The sequence below is a fragment of the Zeugodacus cucurbitae genome, chromosome 4 (genome assembly GCF_028554725.1).
Source record: "Zeugodacus cucurbitae isolate PBARC_wt_2022May chromosome 4, idZeuCucr1.2, whole genome shotgun sequence".
Taxonomy (NCBI): Eukaryota; Metazoa; Arthropoda; class Insecta; order Diptera; family Tephritidae; genus Zeugodacus; species Zeugodacus cucurbitae.
The window spans coordinates 62,423,485-62,446,275 of NC_071669.1; the positions used below are offsets into that span (position 1 = coordinate 62,423,485).

At 33.6% G+C, this 22,791-nt stretch overlaps 1 protein-coding gene across 10 annotated transcripts; it reads right to left on the reverse strand.

Moving 5' to 3' along the window:
- Nucleotides 1-1,274: 1,274 nt before the first annotated feature.
- Nucleotides 1,275-16,992, reverse strand: LOC105212528 (RYamide receptor). 10 transcript variants are annotated; one of them, XM_054229288.1, is made up of 8 exons: nt 16,843-16,992; nt 10,344-10,517; nt 10,030-10,232; nt 8,602-8,750; nt 8,143-8,264; nt 7,234-7,460; nt 6,777-6,968; nt 1,275-2,179 (listed from the first exon to the last, which is right to left on the reverse strand). In XM_054229288.1, the coding sequence occupies exons 2-8, from the start codon at nt 10,402-10,404 to the stop codon at nt 1,649-1,651; spliced, it is 1,485 nt and encodes a 494-aa protein (XP_054085263.1). In that variant the 5' UTR covers nt 10,405-10,517; nt 16,843-16,992; the 3' UTR covers nt 1,275-1,648. The 10 variants fall into 10 exon arrangements, with proteins under 10 accessions (XP_054085263.1, XP_054085262.1, XP_054085265.1 ...); XM_054229287.1 differs by having other exon boundaries at nt 16,796-16,985; XM_054229290.1 differs by having other exon boundaries at nt 10,344-10,526; nt 16,796-16,985.
- Between the last annotated feature and the right edge of the window lie 5,799 nt (nt 16,993-22,791).

Genomic DNA, 22,791 nt, shown 5'->3' on the forward strand with positions numbered 1-22,791 from the left:
CGCGTCTATGTATAAAGCGCTACAGAGCTCGTATTTGGCAATATTATACCCTTTGAAAGGTCTTGACATAACCTACAACACGACGGTATGTTTGGATATTGCGTTCAACAGTTATAGACGTGTAAACATGGAGTTCCATAACGCCGAAATTCGCGCTATTTTAAAGTTTTCCTTCGTTAAAGGCAAATCCGCTACAGAAACGTTCCGTGAGATGAATAGTGTTCTGAGGGGTGGTACCCTATTACTTCGAACTGCGGAGGAATGGTTTCGACGATACAGAGCGGATGAAAACGACACTATGGATAAGCCATCCGGCGGAAGACCTGTGACGACGAATACCGATCAAATCTTGGAAAACATCGAGTTAGACCGGCATATGGCATCTCGTGACATCGCCCAGAAGGCAGCATACACAAAAAAGCTTGATGTTTGGGTGCCACATGGTTGGACCCATAAAAACCTTCTGGATCGAATCAATGCGATATGCTGCTGAAACGGAACGAACTCGACCCATTTTTAAAGAGGATGCTGACTGGCGAAGAAAAATGGATCACATACGACAACATCAACACGAAAACGGTCGTGGTCGAAGGCTGGTAATCGTCCTAAATAGTGACCAAGCCGGGATTGGCGGCCAGGAAGGTTTTGCTATGTCTATATGGAAACATATTATCGAACGAAATGGCGCATATGTGAACTAAATCCGATCATTGTAAAACTTTTTATAAAGCATTGAATAAAGAATAAAATAGCAGAAGGAAATATTTGCCAACCTAATACGAGGGCTGCTATATATATTTCTGGCAATCTGACATTTCCATTGGAAAGTTTAACATTTTTTGGCATAACATCACTCAGAACGTTTTGTCATTTAATCGTGAATTGTTTTATTTACAGGCAATTAAAAAATTCATCTCGGCCAAAAAATGGAATTAACTCGTGAACATTTTCGTGCATCATTATTCACCACTTTCGAACTGGATTATCGCGACAAGAGTGCATCGATGAACTAAAATCTTTGTATGGCTATGCACTGTGAAAAACTGGTACAACGAATTCAATCGTGGCCGACGCTCGCTCAAAGACGAATTCCTTGAAGGTCTTCGAAAATTGGTTTGAGCGCATGCAAAAGTGTATAAATCTTGATGGAGAATATTTTGAAAAACAATAAAACCATTTTCGTTGATAAATATTCCTATTTTCATGAATAGGCCAGAAATATATATAGCAGCCCTCGTATACATATATACTTACCCTCTCTTATTACAAACAACATTTATGATTGTATACAAAAACTTTATTTTGATCACAGTGCTATTAATAATATTAATATTTAAAAAGCTGCCGTCTGTAGCATGAAAAACAAATCACTTGTGTATCAATATGCGCTTCTAAATGAATTACTAGCTACAGCTTTACTCACTAAATTACTTAAAAATAATATAAATTTATTTTAAAACTATCAATAAACGCAGTAATAATACTTAAATGCTGGCCGAAATGCATAATTCCCACACTGTTGCAGATTAAAAGCTTAGCTAAAGCACGCGAGGATTTGCCGCTCTACATATCCGATCATACAAAGTACGCACGCCCACACAGATGCACATAATGCTTGTCACTTAGCGCTGGAGACCACTTCGACCACTTATGTCGCACTCGCATTATTTCCGTTATGTGTCAGCGTCTTAAGCTCTATCAATGCATCGTATTCACTCACATATGCGTGCGGCTCGTCGTTGATAACTTCAACTTGTTGCAATTGCATGCTATTGACATTGTTGCTGTATGGATTTGTAATATCGCTGTTCTTGTTGCTGTTATTACTTTCAATAGTACTCGGGTTTTGTGCATCGATGTTAGTTAAATCTAATGACACAGCATTATCATTGTTCACACGTCCAATTTCGCTTGCAATGGCACTTTTGTAAGCCACATTATTATTTGTTGTTGTTATTGTTTGTTGAGTTTTTGTTGCCACTGCGTTTCCGCCGTTAACGCCACCGCCGCCGCCACATAAATTGTTGCGCACACGCATAGACGAGTTGGGTATGCTGCTGGAACGTATCGAGCTGACGCGTGTGTGCATGGACAGCGTGCGCTCCGGCGCGTCGAGCAGTTTGTGTGTCTTGCAGAAGCATGTGGCAAAGCGTTTATTGAATTCGCGCTTGAATTTTTCCTGTTAAATGTGTAGAGAATGGAAGTGAGAAGTGAATAAGGTTATAGTGAATGTAGTTTAGCATATAAAATTTCACACATTCAGCTTATCGATAATCGGAAGTTAGTTATTTTATGATTTTCTTCAAGTGAGTTATTCTTTTAATAAACGCCGATAAAAATATTCACATGCAAATATATCACATATCTAGTATAAATACTAGATATTATAAAATTAATTAAAAAACCAGTTGACATCGATAGAGGGGAAGATATAGTGGATTAAGGTTATGTAGCTATATATCGTGCGATTGAAGCTCTATAAGACAATAGAGAAAAGCATATAATATAAAAATGATCTAATATTACACGATGAAAAAAATTGAAAAAAATCGGAATAAACCAATTTTGAAAATTTATTTATTGCAAATATTTTATAAGTTGACTTAAGTTTTTTATTCATAATAAAACCCCGATAGGTGGCGCGAGAATGAAATATTTACCGAGAATTAATTCATGGACCAATTATATGTTATTATATGACCGGAAACGTATCAATTGTTATAACTGAGCCATACATAAAATTATATAAGTAAAATTTGGTACAAAGGATCGCCCTATGAAGGGGCATTTTTGGATGTAATTTTTTTGTGAAAGTGGGCTGGGTTCCACCATCTACTATGTATTTTCTACATATCTTCCAAACTACTTAAGTAATATCAACCAAACTCTCTAGAGTCATTTCCCTAAGTCACTGCCTTATACAGTCTATATATGGAGGATATCGGATTATAACCACGCCCCCTTCCCATACAAATGTTATGTTGAAAACTACTAAAAATACTTTAATTCAGTAATGAAAAATATCAGAAACATAAAATTCGATGATAAAGATGGCACAGAAGAGTATACAAAATTCGAAGTGGGCCTGGCTCTGCCCACTTATGGGTCAAAAACCATATCTCTGAAACTACTCGACCAATTGCAATGAAATTTGTATTGTAACGATATTACGCATGGAAAATGGGCGAAATCCGTTCACAACCACGCCTACTTCCCATATACCACAATTTTGAAGTCCAACTGATTCGTTCACTTTACAATATATACATAAGTCCAGCAACAGTAAAGATAACAGAACAAAACTTTACACAATTAACAAGGCACGGAATATCGAATATAAGGACCTCGAAGTTTGCGGATAATTTTTTTATTTTTTTAATATCGGTAAATCTCTCAGATATTCTAAAGAAATTCAATGGAGAATGGGCAATATCAGCCCAATATTTTCTCTAGCCTCATATACCTCATATTCGGATTTTCAAACTTCCGGTTTATACTGTATATATGGCTTAGTATGTGAGATATACAATTAAGTAAATGTAAAATCTTGGGTACAATGTAGTTTGGTGACAAAAATAGTTGAAATCGGTCCAGGAAATATCCCAGCTTCCATATACTATAAATAATGTTTTCGCAATTCTAGAGGATTTTATGCTGAATATGTGGGTTATCTTAAATGAGTAAAATAAATAAATTGCGAGAGTATAAAATGTTCGGTTACACCCGAACTTAGCCATTCCTTACTTGTTTTCAAAACATATAATCAAATAATGAAGTAATAGACTTTTTAAAGTAACGTAGTTTGAAGCAACTTTTACCTTATTTGGAAACAATAATTACTATCTTCCTACCTTTTATACAGTGGTTGGCAGTAAAATAAATCGTTAACCTTAAAAATAGGTACTTTCATAATTTCATCAGTATCAGTAACTCCTTGGCAATTAGGCATCTTGCATCTTATCCTCTTTTCCGTCCATATTGGCCAATGACCAACTTGATCAAGTCGTAAAGCTTGTGGAGAGGCGTGCTGCGCTGGTCCTTTGCGTTTTTTTGCTTGTATTTGTAGCTCGAGGGATCTAGTGTTCTTGACGTTGATTTTTTGTCCGTATTTTAAAAGTGTTTCCGCGATCTGTAAGCGAAACTCTGCCGCAGGCAACAACTTTTCTGTGTTATTGGGTCGATTTTTTTTATATAGAAGCCAAGCGTTTGCCATCACTAAATCTAATAGGTGGTAAAATACTCGAACTTGCCATCTTTTACTTCGAAGTTTTATTTTATATCTTCCCATGATGGAATCAATAAGGTCTACACCACCCATATGCGCGTTGTATTCACCAACAATAGACGGACGATCAATTTCAACGTACTTCTTTTGAATTTTATCGTACCTTTTTACTTTACGTTTTGGTATTTCACCAAGGAAAGTCGATGCGAGATTTACAATCTTACTATCTTTCCACGAAACTGTTGAAATGTCGATTCCTTCAGCCTGACACACGTACTCTATGCCAGATCCTCTCTCTTTTTTCATTATTTCTTTTTCGCTTGGTAGTTTACAATTGGGAATTCTATTCCTCCGAATTGTTCCCACACTGAATATCCCTTCATTTGCCAAGTATACGAGCAGTGGAATTGAAGTAAAATAATTGTCGAAATAAAGTTTGAAATTTTGGTTTCGTGGAATCATACGTGACAGTCTCATGACTACATTGGAAGAGGCTCCCAAATCCGGCTCGTTATCCCCAACGATATTTTCTTTTCCAGTTTCCGGTTCAATTTTGTAAGCAAATCCAGTTGTCCCGCAGAGAACAAATATTTTGTAGCCCCATTTATGAGGCTTGTTTGGCAGGTAGCGTTTCAAAAGGTTTCGGGCTTTTGTGGAACATATTTGTTCATCGACGCATAGATGTTGTTCAAGAGGCACTTTTGCAAAATTCTTATTTAACTCATCCAGGATCGGGCGTATTTTGTACATTCTGTCAATATTTTTATCAGTCGACGGCAAATTTTTGCTGTTGTCGTTAAAGTGTATGCGACGTCGTAAATTTTCAAATTTTTTCAGCGGCATCGCTTCTTGTATCATGGATGTACCAATTTTGCTCCAGTGACTGGGTACATTAGGAAGTTGTACTAAGGACATCATATAAACTACTCCAATAAATTGCTGAATATTCTGATACACGAAATGGATCATTAACGTCCTTTTGGACAACATACAAATTTGTTTCATTGGCAATACACTTTATCAATTCTTTTGGAAATAAGTACAAGAAATATTCAATTGGCGCTTCGATAATCTTTATATCATCGGGCAATGATGTATTGCCTGTAAAACGCAATTGGTGCTCTTCCAAAACTAAATTCTTTTTTTTTCCAGAGAATGTCATTGTAACATTGTTTTTGTTGTGCTCTCTCTGCCAAAATGGGCGGAACATCGTTCGAAGGATCTGCACACAATTCCATATTTTCATTTTCAATATCTTCTAATATATTCTCAACCACTTCATCAAAATCAGCATGTACCAACTCTTCATTATAATTAGGATCATCCACATCATCATCATCATCAAAATCGAGTCCATCTTCACTCTCGTCAAGAATTTCTCGAATTTCACCCTTGCGCAAAGTTTTAGACATTCTGCTAAAAATATACTCGCGCTGTAAGGCAATGTGACATATATGTAACAAACAATAAATACAATATAGAAAAGACGAATGAAATTTTTTTTCGATTGCACTTAGTAAAATCACTAAATTACATGCTCACCCAATGTATTTAAACAAATAAACACGTTTTTCACATTCACAAAAACCGCTTTTCGTCACCAATTTCAGCACTTGTTGTGAAATCACCAAACTTAATGCACTACACTTTTGGCACAAAAATACGTTACAATAGGGATGTCTCGCTCTATCTTATTACTTTTATACTATTCACAGTTTGTACCAGTTGTGTTACAAAAACCAATATGACTATATCAAATAAGAATGGTAAAATTACAGTCGAAAAAAGGGTTTGTAACATTTCTGTCACATGGCCAGGAACAGGACATTTCTGTCACCAGCGCAGCACGCCCCTCCACAAGCTTTACGACTTGATCAAGTTGGTCATTGGCCAATATGGACGGAAAAGAGGATAAATTGCAAGATGCCTAATTGCCAAGGAGTTACCCAAACAATGTGTGAAAAATGCGGAATTGCATTGTGCTACAACAAGCATAATAACTGTTACCGTGCATACCATTTGACATAAATTTAATTTTCCTTTTCCAGGCAATGTAACATATCTGTCACAAAAGATATTTTCTTAAATAAATAGTAAAAAAAAATTAAAAAATAAAATCTAAGAAAGTTGTATTTTTATTTTGACTGACGCTACCGAAAAACAAAAAAATTTTCAAAATTTGTGGCCTTGCCCGATTAAGGTGTCTGCACTTATTGCTAACCCATTATCCACTCCACTGCCGTAAGTATTAAGTGACTGGTAACCAGTTTGTTGATTTTTGTTAGTATATATCGCAGATAATTAATGAAATTTCTATGTAAAGTTAGAGTAGCTTCTTCCACTTAATATTAATTAGGCTGATGAACGCGATATTTGATTAAATCAAGTCATTCATTGTCTGTCACAATAACAAAATACTCATTCACTAAAAGCACATTTCCTCTTATTTCACTTCCTGCTAATTAACAAGAAACCACAAACTTACACATTTACAAACAGCCACACAGCCAAACACATGTAATTTAATAGTTTTCCTTATTAATTGACTTACATTGTAAATGCCATAGATGAATGGATTGTAGCAGCTGTTGCTCATCGCCAGCCAATCGCAGCAAAACCAAATAATACTTATGAAATGGTATTCATTAATTTCGGGGAATGTCACATACAAGATATTATACAATTGCAGCGGCAACCAGCACAGACCGAATACGACAACAACGATAATAAGCATTTTTATGACCTGTCAACAAACGAACAAAACAAGTGAAAGAAAGCAAGAAATAGAAAAAGAAAAAAAAACAGAAAATAGATTTTAACTAGATTAAGTGTGGAAATGACGAGGTGTAATGGAAAATAGGAAAAAAATGAAATAAAAGTCGAAAACAAATAAAACTGAACCCCCATTGGCGGTGTTAAGCCACCGGAGCACTACGCATGCACTTAGCGCAATGAAATCCATAGAAATACATACACACGTGCAGCTCTATTTTTCCCCACCGGCTTACTTTCTTTTTATTCCGCAGAAGTGTTATGTCGCGCGTGTCTTGGGCATTACCGGGTGCTCGTGTGCCCCACAATTTCACCGCCATTTTAATGTACACAAAACTGATGACGCAAAACGGTACAAAGTACTGCATAAACACCAAAGTGTAACGGTATGTTTGTAATTGTTCCTCGGAAAGGTTTTTATTCATGCAAAATGGTCGGGTCACATTGTATATAATGCCGTTCTCTGCAAAAACAACGATACAATGACTAAAATAGCTAGCAATAATAAAAATGTTAAACAAATTTGCCATTTATGCATTCATATACAGGGTGGTTCGTATACACAAAGTGTTGCTTTTGAGCATACATTAGTTTGACAGCGAAAAGGCGATTTATTGCGAAAAGCCAAAAATTGCCGCTTGCGTTGCCTTTAGCTCAACGGTAAGTACTGTGCACGGGCATGATAAACAATTTTTCGTGAGCGGAAATTGAAGGCAGAGATTTGTACAATCCGCGGTTGCCACAGTAGAACCCGCAGTGTCCTATATCAATGCTTGCCTGTCAAGCGGCATGCTAATCACCAGCCTGCTGCCGTGATATGAATTAGCTGCGAGCATTGTTGACAAGCAATTTTAAGCAAACAGTCCATTAGCGATAGAGACCCGCAAGCGAAATAGCGAGTAAGCCATTTGGGCGATGACTGAGCGTTAAGAGGCAACACCATGGGTGTAGTTAGCTGTACTGTACTTAAAAGTGAATGTAAGCGTTAGCTAAAAATTGCAAAAAACATTTTGCGCTTCCGCTATTTTAAATAAAATGAAATTTTTTCTGCGATTTTTTTTAAATTTGTACAAAAATAGCAAGCATCATATAGACAACCCTGTATATGCATGAATAAGGTACCAAATGTAAAAGCGCTTGCATACCTCTGTATCGCTCATGCTCCAATTCAACACGGAATGCGATGGCACAGGGTGTTGCAAATAGAAATGCCGCCAGCCAAATGCCGATGAGTATTAATTTGGACACCCATTTTGTAGGTCGCGCCCTGGGGAATAATACAATAGAAATATACAATGGAAATAGAGGCAATTATATGTGATAAAGGATTGTTGTGATATTATTAATGCGAGTTATAAATAAGCGTAACATTTGAAATGAACAATTTAGGGATTCAACGTTTTTCATTCGAATCTATTAGATTGGATTTTGATAATACAAAAAAGCTTAAATTATTAACCATAATTTGTTTGTAGCTTATTTTGTGATTACAAATCAATTTATGCTGAGCAATACATTCTCAATTAATTATGTTAGAGCAACTCATTTAAATACTTTCTGTCATTCTATTCAAATAAATCATCAGTATTTATCAAAACACTCACCTGAGTGGATTTATAATGGCACGATGCCTATCGATTGCGATTGCAGTGAGTGTGAAAACTGACACATTAACAGTTAATGTCTGCATGAAAGGACAAAAGCCACACATAAACCACGGTAGATTCCAGCGTTGCAACAAAGCGGCTTGGAACTGCGAAAAAATTAAAATTTTTAGTTAAATAATTTACGCTAAATTAAAAATAAAAATAAAATAAAATAAAATAAAATAAAATAAAATAAAATAAAATAAAATAAAATAAAATAAAATAAAATAAAATTAAATTAAATAAAAAAAAATAAAATAAAAAAAAATAAAATAAAATAAAATAAAATAAAATAAAATAAAATAAAATAAAATAAAATAAAATAAAATAAATAAAATAAAATAAAATAAAATAAAATAAAATAAAATAAAAAAAAATAAAAAAAAAAAATAAAATAAAATAAAATAAAATAAAATTAAGTAATAAAATTAAGTAATAAAAATGAATTTTAATCAAACTGAAGCAAATTAACATAGGCACTAAACTGAGTGGAGACTAGATTTAAATATATATATGAAATAAGTTAATTATACCAAATCAAACTATACTAAAATTATTTACTTAATTCAAACTTTTTTCTCAACACCTCAAGAATATTATGCTAAATTTTCAAGTCGATCCGAATTATAGTTTCGGAGATACAGCCTTTGGAAGGTGTGCGCTCCAAGTCAGGTATTACTGTTACTCAAAACATTAAACTTCAAACGTTTTTCTCGGAACCGTGTTTTCAAAGTCGGTTGTCAAATTTCCTCGAAAATTACTCAAACGATCTTCTTCAACTTTTGCACAGTGGGTCGAGATACAATTTACTTGTGCTTGAACGAAGGATTTTATTTTTTTATTCAATTACAACTATTAAAGAAAAAAACAAAATGTCAAGCAAATTTGACCGAAATTTTTATTTTTTTTGGAAAAATGTTTGCCAAAATTCAAATTTTTACTTTTTTGTCTTTTCTTCGTTCAGGCACGAGTTTATAGTCTTACCTAAAACACTTATTTTTGTTTTTTCATTTCGGACAATCCTGTCAGTCACCGGAAATGACGCCACAATGGAGGAGTTTTAATTTTTTTTTTTTTAATTTCAGAAATTATTCTTTAAATATGTATCTATAAGACAGAAAAAAGTTTAAATCAAATAAATAATTTTTTACATAAACAAAAGTATTGAAAGTAGGCCATTTTTTACGCGACAAATCCCATGTAACCTCTTAAGTTAAGTAAAATATATAGTATATTATGTTAAATTATTTAAGTGCGAATAATCATAATACAAACATTTATATGTGACATGATAAGTGCTTAACTATCAACGTTCTGTTAGTAGCAGATAAAACCACTTTAAGCATATATATGTATGTCTAAATTTGTGGCTAAAATGGCCTTTACCTGAAATGGTATGCAAAATAAACCGATGACGACATCCGCAAATGCCAAATTGGCGATATACATATTTGTAACTGTGCGCATCTGACGTGTTGTCACCACCACCCAAATAACCAACGAGTTGCCGATAACTGCCAATATACTTATAGTGCCATAGAAGATGGACAGTAATACTATGATTTCAGTGGGTGCCGAATAAAGTCGCTCTGTGAAGATTAAAGTGAGATTATATACACATATGTGAGAATTAGTTTTTATGAATATTGGTACTCTCTTCAGTTTTTATGCGCTCTATTTTTAACTACACTTGTTCTTACCAAATTCTGCTTCCTCCAGCACTTCGTCGACTGGCACTTGAACAACTGGAAACTCATCCATGCTGAGTACAGCATAAACAATATTATATTGCCTTGTTTTTATATGTACTCACTCGTAGATATATACATTTGCAATTTTATACTGCAGCAGTGATAATGTTTGACATTAAAATTCTGCAAATTCTGTAAAACAATGTTTATGTAAGCTTAAATGTTTTTTTTTTTGTTTTTTAATATCAATTTGATAATATGAAATCATAACAATAACAATTGGGAAGTGAAACAATAACAATGGCGGAATCATAATAAAATGTTTGTGCATAATAAATGAAAGGTAAATTCAAAGTAACATTGTTCTGTAAACAATATTTAACTTCGGTTATATTAATTCTGAAAACTTAATTGTACACAAAATTAATTATTCACTCAGTATACTCATACAGACATATACAAGGCCATTTATACTCATATTCTAAGAAATTTTTAACAACAATTTTTATGCTGTTGAAAATTTTATACTGACTTGCTCACATAGCTGTTCTTTGTCACACCTAAATATGTTGGAAATCGGTTAGTAATCACACCTAGATCTAATATAGTGTTTACGTTTGGATCTATGAAAATTTCTGAGCCACTAAACATGGTTTACAACAGGCAAGGAAAGGCTCAGTTCGGGTGCAACCAAACATTTTCTACTTTTGCATTTCATTTACATATTTTCACCACCGAGGTACACTATATCAAAGACGCTCCTTTAATTTGGCTAAGATAAGATTCATAATGTATAAAGTCCGCCGCGTTTTTGAAAAATCTATAATTAGGTTTTTGGGAGCTAGGTGAAGTTATGACTCAATTTTAACCATTTCTGGTACAGAGACACAAAGATTCCCTCTGAATTACAGTAAAATATGTGAGAGATTTAGCGATATTTTCAGTAAAAATTTACCCTTAGGCCTTGAGTTCTTCATATTCCATATCCTGGGCATTGAAAAGTTATAGCACGATTTCGACAATTTTTCCACAAGTGATGTCACACCTCAAATACAGTATTTGTGTGAAGTTTTATTCCGATATCTTCATTGGTTCATAATGTATACATTATGAAGTAAAGGAATAAGATGAAATTCGAAATTGTATTACATGGGATTACAATGGGATTTAGCCCATTTTCCATCATACCATATCAGGATATCGAAAAAAGAGTATGTCCCAAATATCATTGAAATCGGTCAAGTAGTTTCTGAGATATGGGCTTTGACCTATAAGTGGGAACCCACGCACATTTTCCATTACAAAAAAAAAACTCTTTACCGCTATACATATATTGAATATGTTGATCAATTTACTCGATTTCAAATTCCGAAATGTGCTAAAAAATTACTAAACTATTTAGTACAAAGTTATGATCGAATATATATATCCCTTACTCGCTAAATATTTCCGAAAATACACTCGGTTACCAAACATGAATACATCGCATGCAATTCTTTAACAATAAATCTAAATAGGCAAATACCACAGGCAAATATTTATTTAATTCGTACTACAAAATTTACAGCGTATCTCGAAAATCTGTTTATCTTCGGTTTATTTATTAATTAGACTGTACTTAACGAACGAACTTGGGCCAGCAGCTTGTAGAATTCCACCAACTCACACACGTACTCATACATACGGGTAAATGCATTGAAATGTTAGCGTATCTTGAGCAAATATAATTCACACATTTGTTGTTGTAGCAGAAAGAAATTAAACAAACAAACAGTCAGCAGCAGCAGCAGCAGCATTACTATTTAACCTGAAGCGTGTTTTGTCAATAAAAGCGATCTATTTGTACGCTATAGTGGAAGCCAAGTGGTGTTTAAACACAAACACTATCAAAAGGGCCGCTACGGAAATGAACGAGCGCTATAAAAGTAACTTATCTTCTCCGCAAGTGTTATGATATACATGTGTATGTGTGTGTGTTTATGATTATGTACAGCTATACAATCTACAAAACTGTGCGGGCTTTAGCTTCTTAAAGGTCATGGCAACTAGTTTTGCAATCTCACTATATGTTGTCTGTGTTGTTAGCATACATACGAACTTTTTCTGATATTATGTGAGAGGCTTTAGAAAATCAATATTTCACTGTTAACAGAGACACACACATATAATCTTGTGTCTTACATGCAAGAGCATGCATCCAGTGAATTGTGCTTTGTTCTAGGTAATTTTGGGTTTTATGAATGCATTACAGAAATTGTCGTACGACATATTAACTTAGTTTTATTCTGGGAATATTGTAGATGCATTCATTTTTCAGGAAAAATCAATTTTAGTGACATTTTCGTATAGCCTTTTCGAAGCCTTTGAAATGGATTATTACTAAATTGATTTGGCAGTTCATGAGACTATAACTATGTATTTCTTTAATTTTTATAAACTTGTTAAAAAATATAAAATGGAAAGAGAGCAACCGAATATAGAAGACTTTCGCCAGAAATTGTATGAGCTTAAGGTTTAATTTATTTTGATAGCATGCGAAACTGAATTATGACAATCAGATTGGGTCCATTTGCATTTGTTGGAATTGTTGGCCGCTGAACTCATGAGATTTAAATATGTGGATTTGACGGAAAAGTAAACCGATCTTGTCCATATTCAGTCTGTTACAAGAAATTATGAAAGGAATGCTGTATATTAAATTTTGTTGCAATCGGTCGAGGAGATTGTAATGTACCAAAATTAATCTAAGAGTGGTGTATGCCAACTCCATAGAAATTCGCTAACCGCTCTGTAGGTTAAACTTTTATATTTAAATGATTCTTTGGTGGACCCTGTCTACGAATTTTATTTTGTTTTTGGTTGAACTGTTTATTAAAACCGAATTTGATTAATTTATTAAAAACCAAACATCTATAGCATGCCTGAAAATATAGTTTCATTAAAATATCTCCATGCATTATATTTCTTTATTATTTTGAGATTTTACAAGCAATAGTTAGATAACAAAAACCATTAGTGTTGCCAGAGTATAAAAAAATTTGTTATTTTTAACAGAATAAAATATTATTACGAAACATAATATTAGGTTGGCAAATATCTACCTTCCGCTCTTTATTCAATGCTTTATAAAAAGTGTTACAGTGATCGGATTTAGTTCAAATATGCGCCGTTTCGTTCGATAATCTGTTTCCATCTTGACTAGGCAACTTCATAATACCCCCTCGTAGAAGCCCGCCTCGGACAGCCACTTTTCACAAGCCTCTTTTGAGTTCTACTTTACACCACCAAGGGTGGTAATCACTTGGCCCTATGTCCGGGTATGCGAGTAGTTTTGTACACATAACGGCTGTTTGTATCACCCAGAAATAAAATAGTAATATATATATATAAATGATCACGATGTCGAGTTGATTTGAAATCCGGTTGTCTGTCCGTCCATATGTCTGTCCATGCAAGCGATAACTTGAGTAAAAATTAAGATATCTTAATGAAACATAGTACACATATTCCTTGGCACCCTGATGAGGTTGGTATTGATAACGGGCAAAATCGGACCATTGCCATGTCCACAAAGTGGCGGAAACCGAAAACCTATACAGTGTCATAACTAAGCCATGAATAAAGTTATGAAAGTAAAATTTGGTACAGAGGATCAAATTAGGGAGTGGCATATTTGGGTGTAAGAAATAAAACTATAGCAATAAATTGCGAGAGTATAAAATGTTCGGTTGCATCCGAACTTAGTCTTTCCTTACTTGTTTTCATTACGTTATTTTAGTTTGTTATTAAACGATTCTTTTCTGGACACAGTCTACGAATTTTATTGTATTTTTGTTTTTGGTTTATTGAAACCGAATATAATTAATTTATTAAAAACCGAACAAACAAAGCAATCCTGAAAATTTTTTTGAAACTAAATGTCTTCATATCACATTATTTTTCTTTATTATCTTGAGGACTTACAAGCAATAGTTAGATACCTAAAACTATTAGTGTTGCCAGAGTATAAAAAATGTATTAAATTAACAGTATATAATAATTATTACAAAACATAACATTTTAATATTTTTTTTAGAGGAAAACTGTTGCATTTTGGAGCACTTCCTATGTAAAATGTGAATATTATAAATTATTTGTAAATTAATAATTATTCCCAGAATTACTTTGAATACAATGTAACTAGTAAATTCAATTATTTTGATGTATTTTAAAATTATTTATTTTTTGCCACAAAGCACTGACTAGTAATTAGAAGCATAAATTATTTTTTCTGTTGCTTTGAGCATATTTTGTGGCTCTATCCAGTGATGTATAAATAACATGAAAATTTTAGCACCAGTTAAATATTATTGTTAGCGCTAGTTATATATATAAAAATGTTTGCAATTATTATAATACGCTGCGCGCTTTGTTATTTTTGCTACCGCATGTTGATAACACGCTAATTGACGCGACATTTGCAAATGTTGCGCACACCTATAGTTACACATATATATATAACTCTCTATATACATATGTGAATGTTAATGTGTATACTAAAATTATTCAGATTGTATATCAAATCAATTAGCGCTATATTCAATTGATATGCAAAATGTGCTCTTTGCAAAAATATTTTTAATTTGAATAACCACGAATTATTTTTGGTCATGTTTGTATTAATGAAATATGATGTGTAAAGTTTTTCTAATTTGTTTTGTGCAAATAAAATATGTGATATTTTCTGCAGTTATTAAAAATTTAGAAAACTAATTGGCAAGCATGTAGCTTCAATTTAGTTTGTTGTTGTGTGATTTGTCCTCAATTGCACCTTGCAACTTCCCTTTGTGTGATAAACTTATTAATATGTAGCATTTAATTTAAAGTTTGTCAAAGGAAAACCGGCAGCAAAGCAGAAAAATGTGTACGTGATGGAAGCAAAAGATCTGAACAGCAAATGGATGTCGAAAATAAATAAAGGGTTTACTTTTTGAGAGGTCTTTCTTTTGTTGAAAAATGCAGTGAAAAATTTATTCATATCTCTGGCTTTCAATAGTTCAGTTGTAATAGAACTAGATTTCTGTGGATGTAACCCTTAAAAATAACATGACTATGAATGCCAACTGGTATTTGGTTACTAAAAGTTGGTTCCAATAAAGAGTTGGTGTCACACCTTATAAGACTTTTTAAGCCATTCTTGGAGCACTATATAGCACTTAAACGATTGATACTGACTTAGAAAACCAAAAAGTTCTGTCAGAGAGCTATTTTTGATTATAATGCATAATGATTTTTTTACGAGGTTACAGTTCATGTATCTGTTTGCTGAAGACGTGGTTAATAATATAAAGTCGAAGTGTTAAATGAGCAACTATGTGGTAATCATTGCTTTTATTTAATTTCGATCTGAAGCTATACTCTCTTGCTATACAATTAAGCTAAGAAAGTTCAATTAGTCAAGCAAAGTTTCTGTTTTTACATTTAACATTCTGCGCGTGATGTGACTGTATCGTTCATAATCAAGTCAACACATAAAATATTATGAGAATACAGATATTTCCAGGAAATTGCTGCAGCCTTTGAGTTTTGTAATCATGTAGACTACATAACCGTCTTTTGTTTGTGTTATGAGACCTGGTGCCATTATTTGAAAAAATATAAAAACATCTTTTTTTTATTTTTTATTTTTTGCTTGCAAGTGGAAGGAGGTAAAATTGCTTTTCTCTGAAAATTCCATGTTCTCATGTATTTCTTATAATCTAATAAGTATTAGAAGGAACAAAATTATTCGCCTGTAGGGTTTTATATTTATGGTTGGGAAAGTAGTTGTAGTAGCCGCTAGTTTGTGGCAGGAATAGAGATATATTTCCCCAAAACTTCCACAGGTGGTATAACACTGTTCATAAACTGTCAATTGTTTTCATGTGAAATTTTCACTTAGTATAAACTGTCAGAAGCGTCTACTGGTTACCAACAACATGTCCGTCGGTGGTATTGTTACTTTTATGCATCAGCAGCGTTTCTTTTAAGTGAGGTTTTCAGAAAAACCTCTCTGTTAATCGTTTTCATTGTTTTTTTTTTCTAATTGCATGTCACTACTAAGAAATCTTTTATTATTTTCAAAACACAATTTTGATTTGAGGCCAAACTCTTAAGCATATACTTTACTATACCAAAAAAAAAAAAAAATAATAATAAATGAGAAGTTCACACGAAAGTACACATTTAATTGTAATCAATCTCACTGCTAAATAAAATTTAAACCAAAAACCACACTTTTGTATAATTATACATTTCTTGCATTGGCAAACTTTATGCTATACAAAATGAAACCTTGGAAGCAATGCAGTTTTTGTTAAATTAAAACCCTTAAGAGACACACAAATATACACAAACATTTCGCGTATCAGTATAATAAGCCTTGCCGCAAATGCATTTTTTTTTTTTACGAGTCATAAAGTCACTCATACGCCATGTCATACGTTGAAATGCTACTCTTTGTTTTCGTCTTTATGCACCACCCTTGCACCGTTTTCGTTTTAGTGATATTTTTTTTAAGTTTTAGAGTTTTTTTCTGGTGATATTTTTTGTTTGAGAGCTCTGTAATTTGCACCAGAAGTTTCACTTGAAACCCACTCAACGTGAAAGCGCCTTAACGACTAATATATCTGCGCTGTGTATGCCTTTGGCTCGGCTGTTGCTGGTGTTACGGCTGCTGCTTTGGCTACTGGCGCTAATACGATAAGCGTATTAGCATAGCAGTGGACGAATTTACCAACGTCAGCTGCTGAAATTGCCCGTAAAATCGGTGGCCAGATGTTTTAACATATGTGCGCGCTTGACTTTCTGTTGCCGATTTACGCCTGTGTGTGTGTGTGCAAATATTTAGATTTGCATTGAAAATGTGTCTATTTAAAAAAAATCTTAATTTTCACAACATTAATGGCTTTATCAATGTGATAAACATTAATTTTTGTTCTTTTTTGCATCAGTTGTACACAGTTTATGCGTTCGTTGTCGTTGTCGTTGTTTGGCGTGCCAATTTATGACTGACAGTGCATATTAATAAATTTATTGCTTTCCATTTAAATTAAAAGAAATAAAATAAAAAGAAATAAAGAGGCATTCTTGCTGCGCAAATGATTTTATACATAAATAAATTAGTCATGTAATATGTATATTTTTTGTTTTAGTATTTTGTTTTTAAACAATTTTAATAATTAAATTATTATTTTCCCGATCACATTTCATATTTGTTTTGGTATTTTCAATTATGTGTTTTACTTTTTTATATTTTCACTACTTATTTTGAATATATTTACATATATATTTTCAATATGCATAAAATTTGGGTTGGATTTTTATAATGTAACCAATAGGCGAATATTCTTCATACAAATATCCGTCTATCCGAAAATAAATCAAAATTCACTTTTTATTCACTCTGTTGTCCAATAGTGATGAGCCATATTTCACTACCGGTGATTTTTTCACTGTGATTGAAAAATTACATATAGCAACTGCGATAAATTTGTGTAAATAGCAGTGATTTACAATCGCTATGGCAGTTCAATAATTTGAGTTCGATCACAGTAGCTATAGAGAAGTTCAGTGCTTTTGTTCGATTACAATACATTCTAATTCGACCACTGCACAGTGGGTCCGCTTGTATGAAGCCTCGACCATAAATACTTCCCGTTGAGATATCGCTATGAAATGTTCACCAAAAATCTATAAAAATATTCTAAATATATTATAAAACAAGAAAAACAGGTGCATTTCTTTTTGTGACTATGTGTTTATTTCTATGAACAATAATTCACACCAAATTTCGTGAAGATATGTAGTAAAATGCGGAAGTTTTCCATACAAGCCCTTGATTCCGATCGTTCAGTTTGTATGGCAGCTATATGATATAGTGGTCCGATATCGGTAGTTCCAACAAATGAACAGCTTCTTAAAAAGAAAAAAAAATTCAAAACGATATCTTAACAAGTAAGGAAGGGTTAAGTTCGGGTGTAACCGAACATTATATACTCTCGCAATTTATTTATTTAATTTTATTTATATTATATAATACACACTTTGACCCACATATTCGTCATATATATTGTATAAAGTCCATTGAAAGTTGGAAACCATAATATTAGGTTAGAACACTGAGGTCCTCGTGTTCGATATTTGGGGCCTTAAAAATCAATGGTCCGATTTCGGCGATTTTTAGAATGGGGCTGCCACACTATTAACATAGTATTTATGCAAAGTTCTGCACCGATATCTTCACTAGTGCTTACTTTATATATTGTAAAGTAAATGATTCAGATCGTCTTCAAAGTGCTGGTATATAGGAAGTAGGCGTGATTGTGAACCTATTTGGCCTATTTTCACAACATATCATTGGGATATAAGGAACCTATTACAAACCAAGTTTCATTGAAATCGGTTGAGTAGTTCTTGAGATATGGTTTTTGACCCATTGCTGGGCGATGCCACGCCCTTTTTCCATTTTATAAAAAAATCTGAGTGCAGCTTCGATCTGCCATTGCTTATGTGAAATTTAGTGTTTCTGACGTTTTTCCTTAGCGAGTAACTTTTAGTAATTTTCAACCTAACCTTTGTATGGGAGGTGGGCGTGGTTATTATCCGATTTCTTGCATTTTTGGACTGCATTAAGAAGTGGCTAAAAGAAACGACTGCGGAAAGTTTTGTTTATATAGCTTTATTGATTTGCGAGATAAATACAAAAAACCTATTTGAGGGCGGGGCCACGCCCACTTCCACAAAAAAATGACATCCAAATGTGCCCCTCCCTAATGCGATCCTATGTTTCAAATTTTATTTTCATAACTTTATTTATGGCATAGTTATGATGCTGTATAGGTTTTCAGTTTCCGCCATTTTGTGGGTGTGGCAGTGGACCGATTTTGCCCAAGGAATATGTGTTCCAAGTTTCATTAAGATATCTTAATTTTTACTCAAGTTATCGCTTGCACGGACAGACGAACAGACAGACAGACGGACGGACAGACATCCGGATTTCAAATCCACTCGTCATCCTGATCATTTATATATATATAACCCCATATCTAACTCTTTTATTTCTTGGTGACACAAACAACCGTTACGTGAACAAAACTATAATACTCTGTGCAACATGTTGCCAGAGTATAAAAATGTGAAGTACAAATTCTCATGTGATCACAAAGATTTAAAAATAGCAAAATCGCTCATCACTATTGTCCAAGTATTTACCAATAGTTTCAAGCGATATCTGGTCTTCCTAAAGGGTAAAAACATTTCCTACGAATGTGATGAGAAAAAAGCACAACACACATCTCTTTATATGCTTTGTTTATATTTTTGCTCGAAGGCATAGCATCAGCTTTTGAACTCTAATATGGGAGCACATAGCACTAAGCAACCAAGTTCTATTGAAGTTTTGCAGAATTTTGTAAATTTTAAATTTTAGTGGCACTACAGCGGAGCTCTGATATTCTGTATTATATAATGCCTTACTGCGATGAATAATTTATAGATTACATTTACCTACATGCTACCCATTTAGGAATGGGAGTATTTTTGGCCAACAATAAAACAAAAAATTTAAATTTAAGAAAACTATTTACTTTGTGAGCTACAAAAAAATTTAGTTTTTGCTTTTCTCTAAAGCAGAGCTTATACTCCACAACCCGCTGGGAAAAAGCACCTTTGAGTTAGATGGTAATTCTAAAAAGTAATGTTGAGCTCTTCACTGGAATGTGAAATCCGACAATGTTGGAATGAGTTCATGGTAAATCACGCTTCTGTTTCGCTTTTGAAAATATAATATAATTATTGAAAACTCCACTAGAACAGAGCGCACGTGCGACTGCGTAACTTTAGGAACCTCTAGCGTATTTTACAAATTTCTAAAGAAAGAAACTATACAAAAGTTTTTGTTGAGTTAATCACAGAAAGCCGCTGAAAACTGCACTTGCAAAACTCTTCTCTTCTGAGCAGAGATCACTCCTCAGTTTCTTCATCTCACTTTTGATTTCTGTTCCCATGTGTGTTAAGTTTTAGTTGTCGTAAAAAAATAAGAAAGTATTTAAAGTGAGCATTTTTGTTTCTGCAACATCGACCTTTTGATATTGCAAATTAAATGCAGTTCATATCTTCAAAAGTTCAAGAGTGAATACACTTGCGTGTATTAAAAAAATTGTTAACCAATTTCCATGAGATGACTTGAACTAACTAACTTGAGTAAAAATTAAGACATTTTGAGAAAACTTGGTTCACATATTCCTTTACACAATGAGAGGATTTCTATTGCCACGTCCACACAATAGCATTAAGCGAAAAGCTATAAAATGATATAGGGATGAAATTTAGTAGAAAAGTGGGCATAGCTTTGCCCCTAATGAGTTTTTTGTATATATCTCCCGAACTATGAAACTTATATATATACAGACCAAACTTATTGGAAACATTTCTGTTTAGTGTCCTATCATATATCATCACTATCGGTAAAATCAGATAATAACCACGCCCATGCTGAAAGCTACTAAAAAAGTACGTTAATCCATTAACGAAAAAAACCCGAAACTATGGTATAGAAGTGCTGCACTCATATTGGTATAAAGCCTGAAAAATGGTTGTGAGGTCAAAAACCATACACTCCTCCTCTTTAGACGAAATTCGGTTCATAACATTTTTTTTTGGCATCCCAATGGTATAATTTGGAAAAGGGCGAAATTTGGAATAACCACGCTTACTCTCCTTATAACACAATTTTGTAGTCCATCTGATTCGTTCACTCAGCAAACTATAAATTAAGCACAAGTGAAGAAATCGCAACAAAACTTTGTACAAATATCATCACCGTTCTGTTTTTTCTACTAGTGTGCTTCTGTACCAAAATTAGGCAAAATCGGGTCAATACATCCTGTAGCTCTCATACACCTCATATACGGATTTACTTTGGACTTTATACGGTGGATATCGGTTAATATTTGACATATCTTAGCAAAATTAACTGAACATATAATCTTGGATATGATTAAGATGGATGGTGAAAATCAGCAAAAAAGGTCTAGGAATTATCCAAGCCCCCATACAATATATATAGTGATTCTCGTTATTATTTGTTTCCTTAAATGGTGAAACTAACTTAGCATAAATTGAAATTATTGGAATTGTATTCCATATAAATCATGTTTAATAAGCTAGTTTACCCTTGACAACAATTAGATCAACAAACAGAGTGCCCTGTGTTGGCATAAAATAAATTTTATCACAATAAAATATGATCGCTTGTTATATTTTGTTTGCGTTCATTGCACTCACGTCCAAATATGTATGTACAGATGAGTGAAACATTGTTTTTTCACTTACATACACCCACTTGCATACACATGCACACACTCATGGGGGTCAAAGTTAGCAAACCATCATGTCTTTATTACAGTTAATAAATGTTGATAAGGCGGCTAAGTTTCACTCTAATTATCCAATGTGCCCACAAGAGAGCGTTAATGCACGACGCTATGTGTTAATATGTGCAACTGGACAGACACGCACACACACTCATGTTGCTATCACTGGGTTTGTTGTGTGAAACTTGCTGAGGGGTAGAATATTATCTGTTAGCGCCATTTGCCGTAATACAAGCCACAAGCGAACTTGTCTGACAAAGACTAATTACAAGCATTCACACACTGGCACACACAGGCATATGACTTGCTCAAAATCGCTATCGCTTTCACTTTGTAGCGTGCGAATTTCGCTGTGCTTGTATTTAGTTAAGTGCAGGCAAAAGTGTTTTTGATCGGTTTATGTATTCCCGTCAGATAAATTTTATTGAGACACGTGTATATCACATGTCACTCACTAATAATAATTTAGCTAGTTAGGCGTTATGATTGAAGTTACGTGCGAAATGATAAATTCATATTTACGAGTATATAAATAGAAGTGAAGGTTGTTAAAGTGTTCGCTTTTTGGGTGTTTCATGATGTTTTCCGGATATGCGTGCTTAAGTGTAGGCATGTATGTGTGGATACAGTCCTTTTCTGAATGATTTCATTCATTTTTGCTTGTATTTTGATTTATCGATTTTGCGTTTTTGCGGTTACCGCTACCGTTTAATAACGCTGTTGCAATGAAAAGATTTCTTGTAATACTTTAACCTTAAGGCGTTCAGGTTGAGATTGAGCAGTGCAAGCGCAAACTGTCAAACGAAAAAAAGAAAATAAAATTGAAATTTCACACTGGAGATCATCGATTCCAGCCAGTTTAAGTAGCAAATAATAGTATGGTAAGTATAATAATCTCACTGAATTGCATAAAGATAATAATCGGCGGAACAGAATTGGACACCAAAAAAATATGAATCTCATGACTCCGCGGGGGAGTAAAGGGCCACAATGATATTCTTCCGTTTATTTTGACCAAAAAATAATATATATATTTAAGTATTTATATTTTCAAATATAATGGG

What these genes read in the sequence shown, in the direction of transcription:
- LOC105212528 (XM_054229288.1), bottom strand. Translation starts at nt 10,404, where the DNA reads ATGGATGAGTTTCCAGTTGTTCAAGTGCCAGTCGACGAAGTGCTGGAG. An exon ending in TATTTTGCATACCATTTCAG is followed by an intron (nt 8,751 to 10,029) that starts GTAAAGGCCATT and finishes ATTTTTTCGCAG; the next exon opens with TTCCAAGCCGCTTTGTTGCA. An exon ending in TTCTGCGGAATAAAAAGAAA is followed by an intron (nt 6,969 to 7,233) that starts GTAAGCCGGTGG and finishes GTTTGTTGACAG; the next exon opens with GTCATAAAAATGCTTATTAT.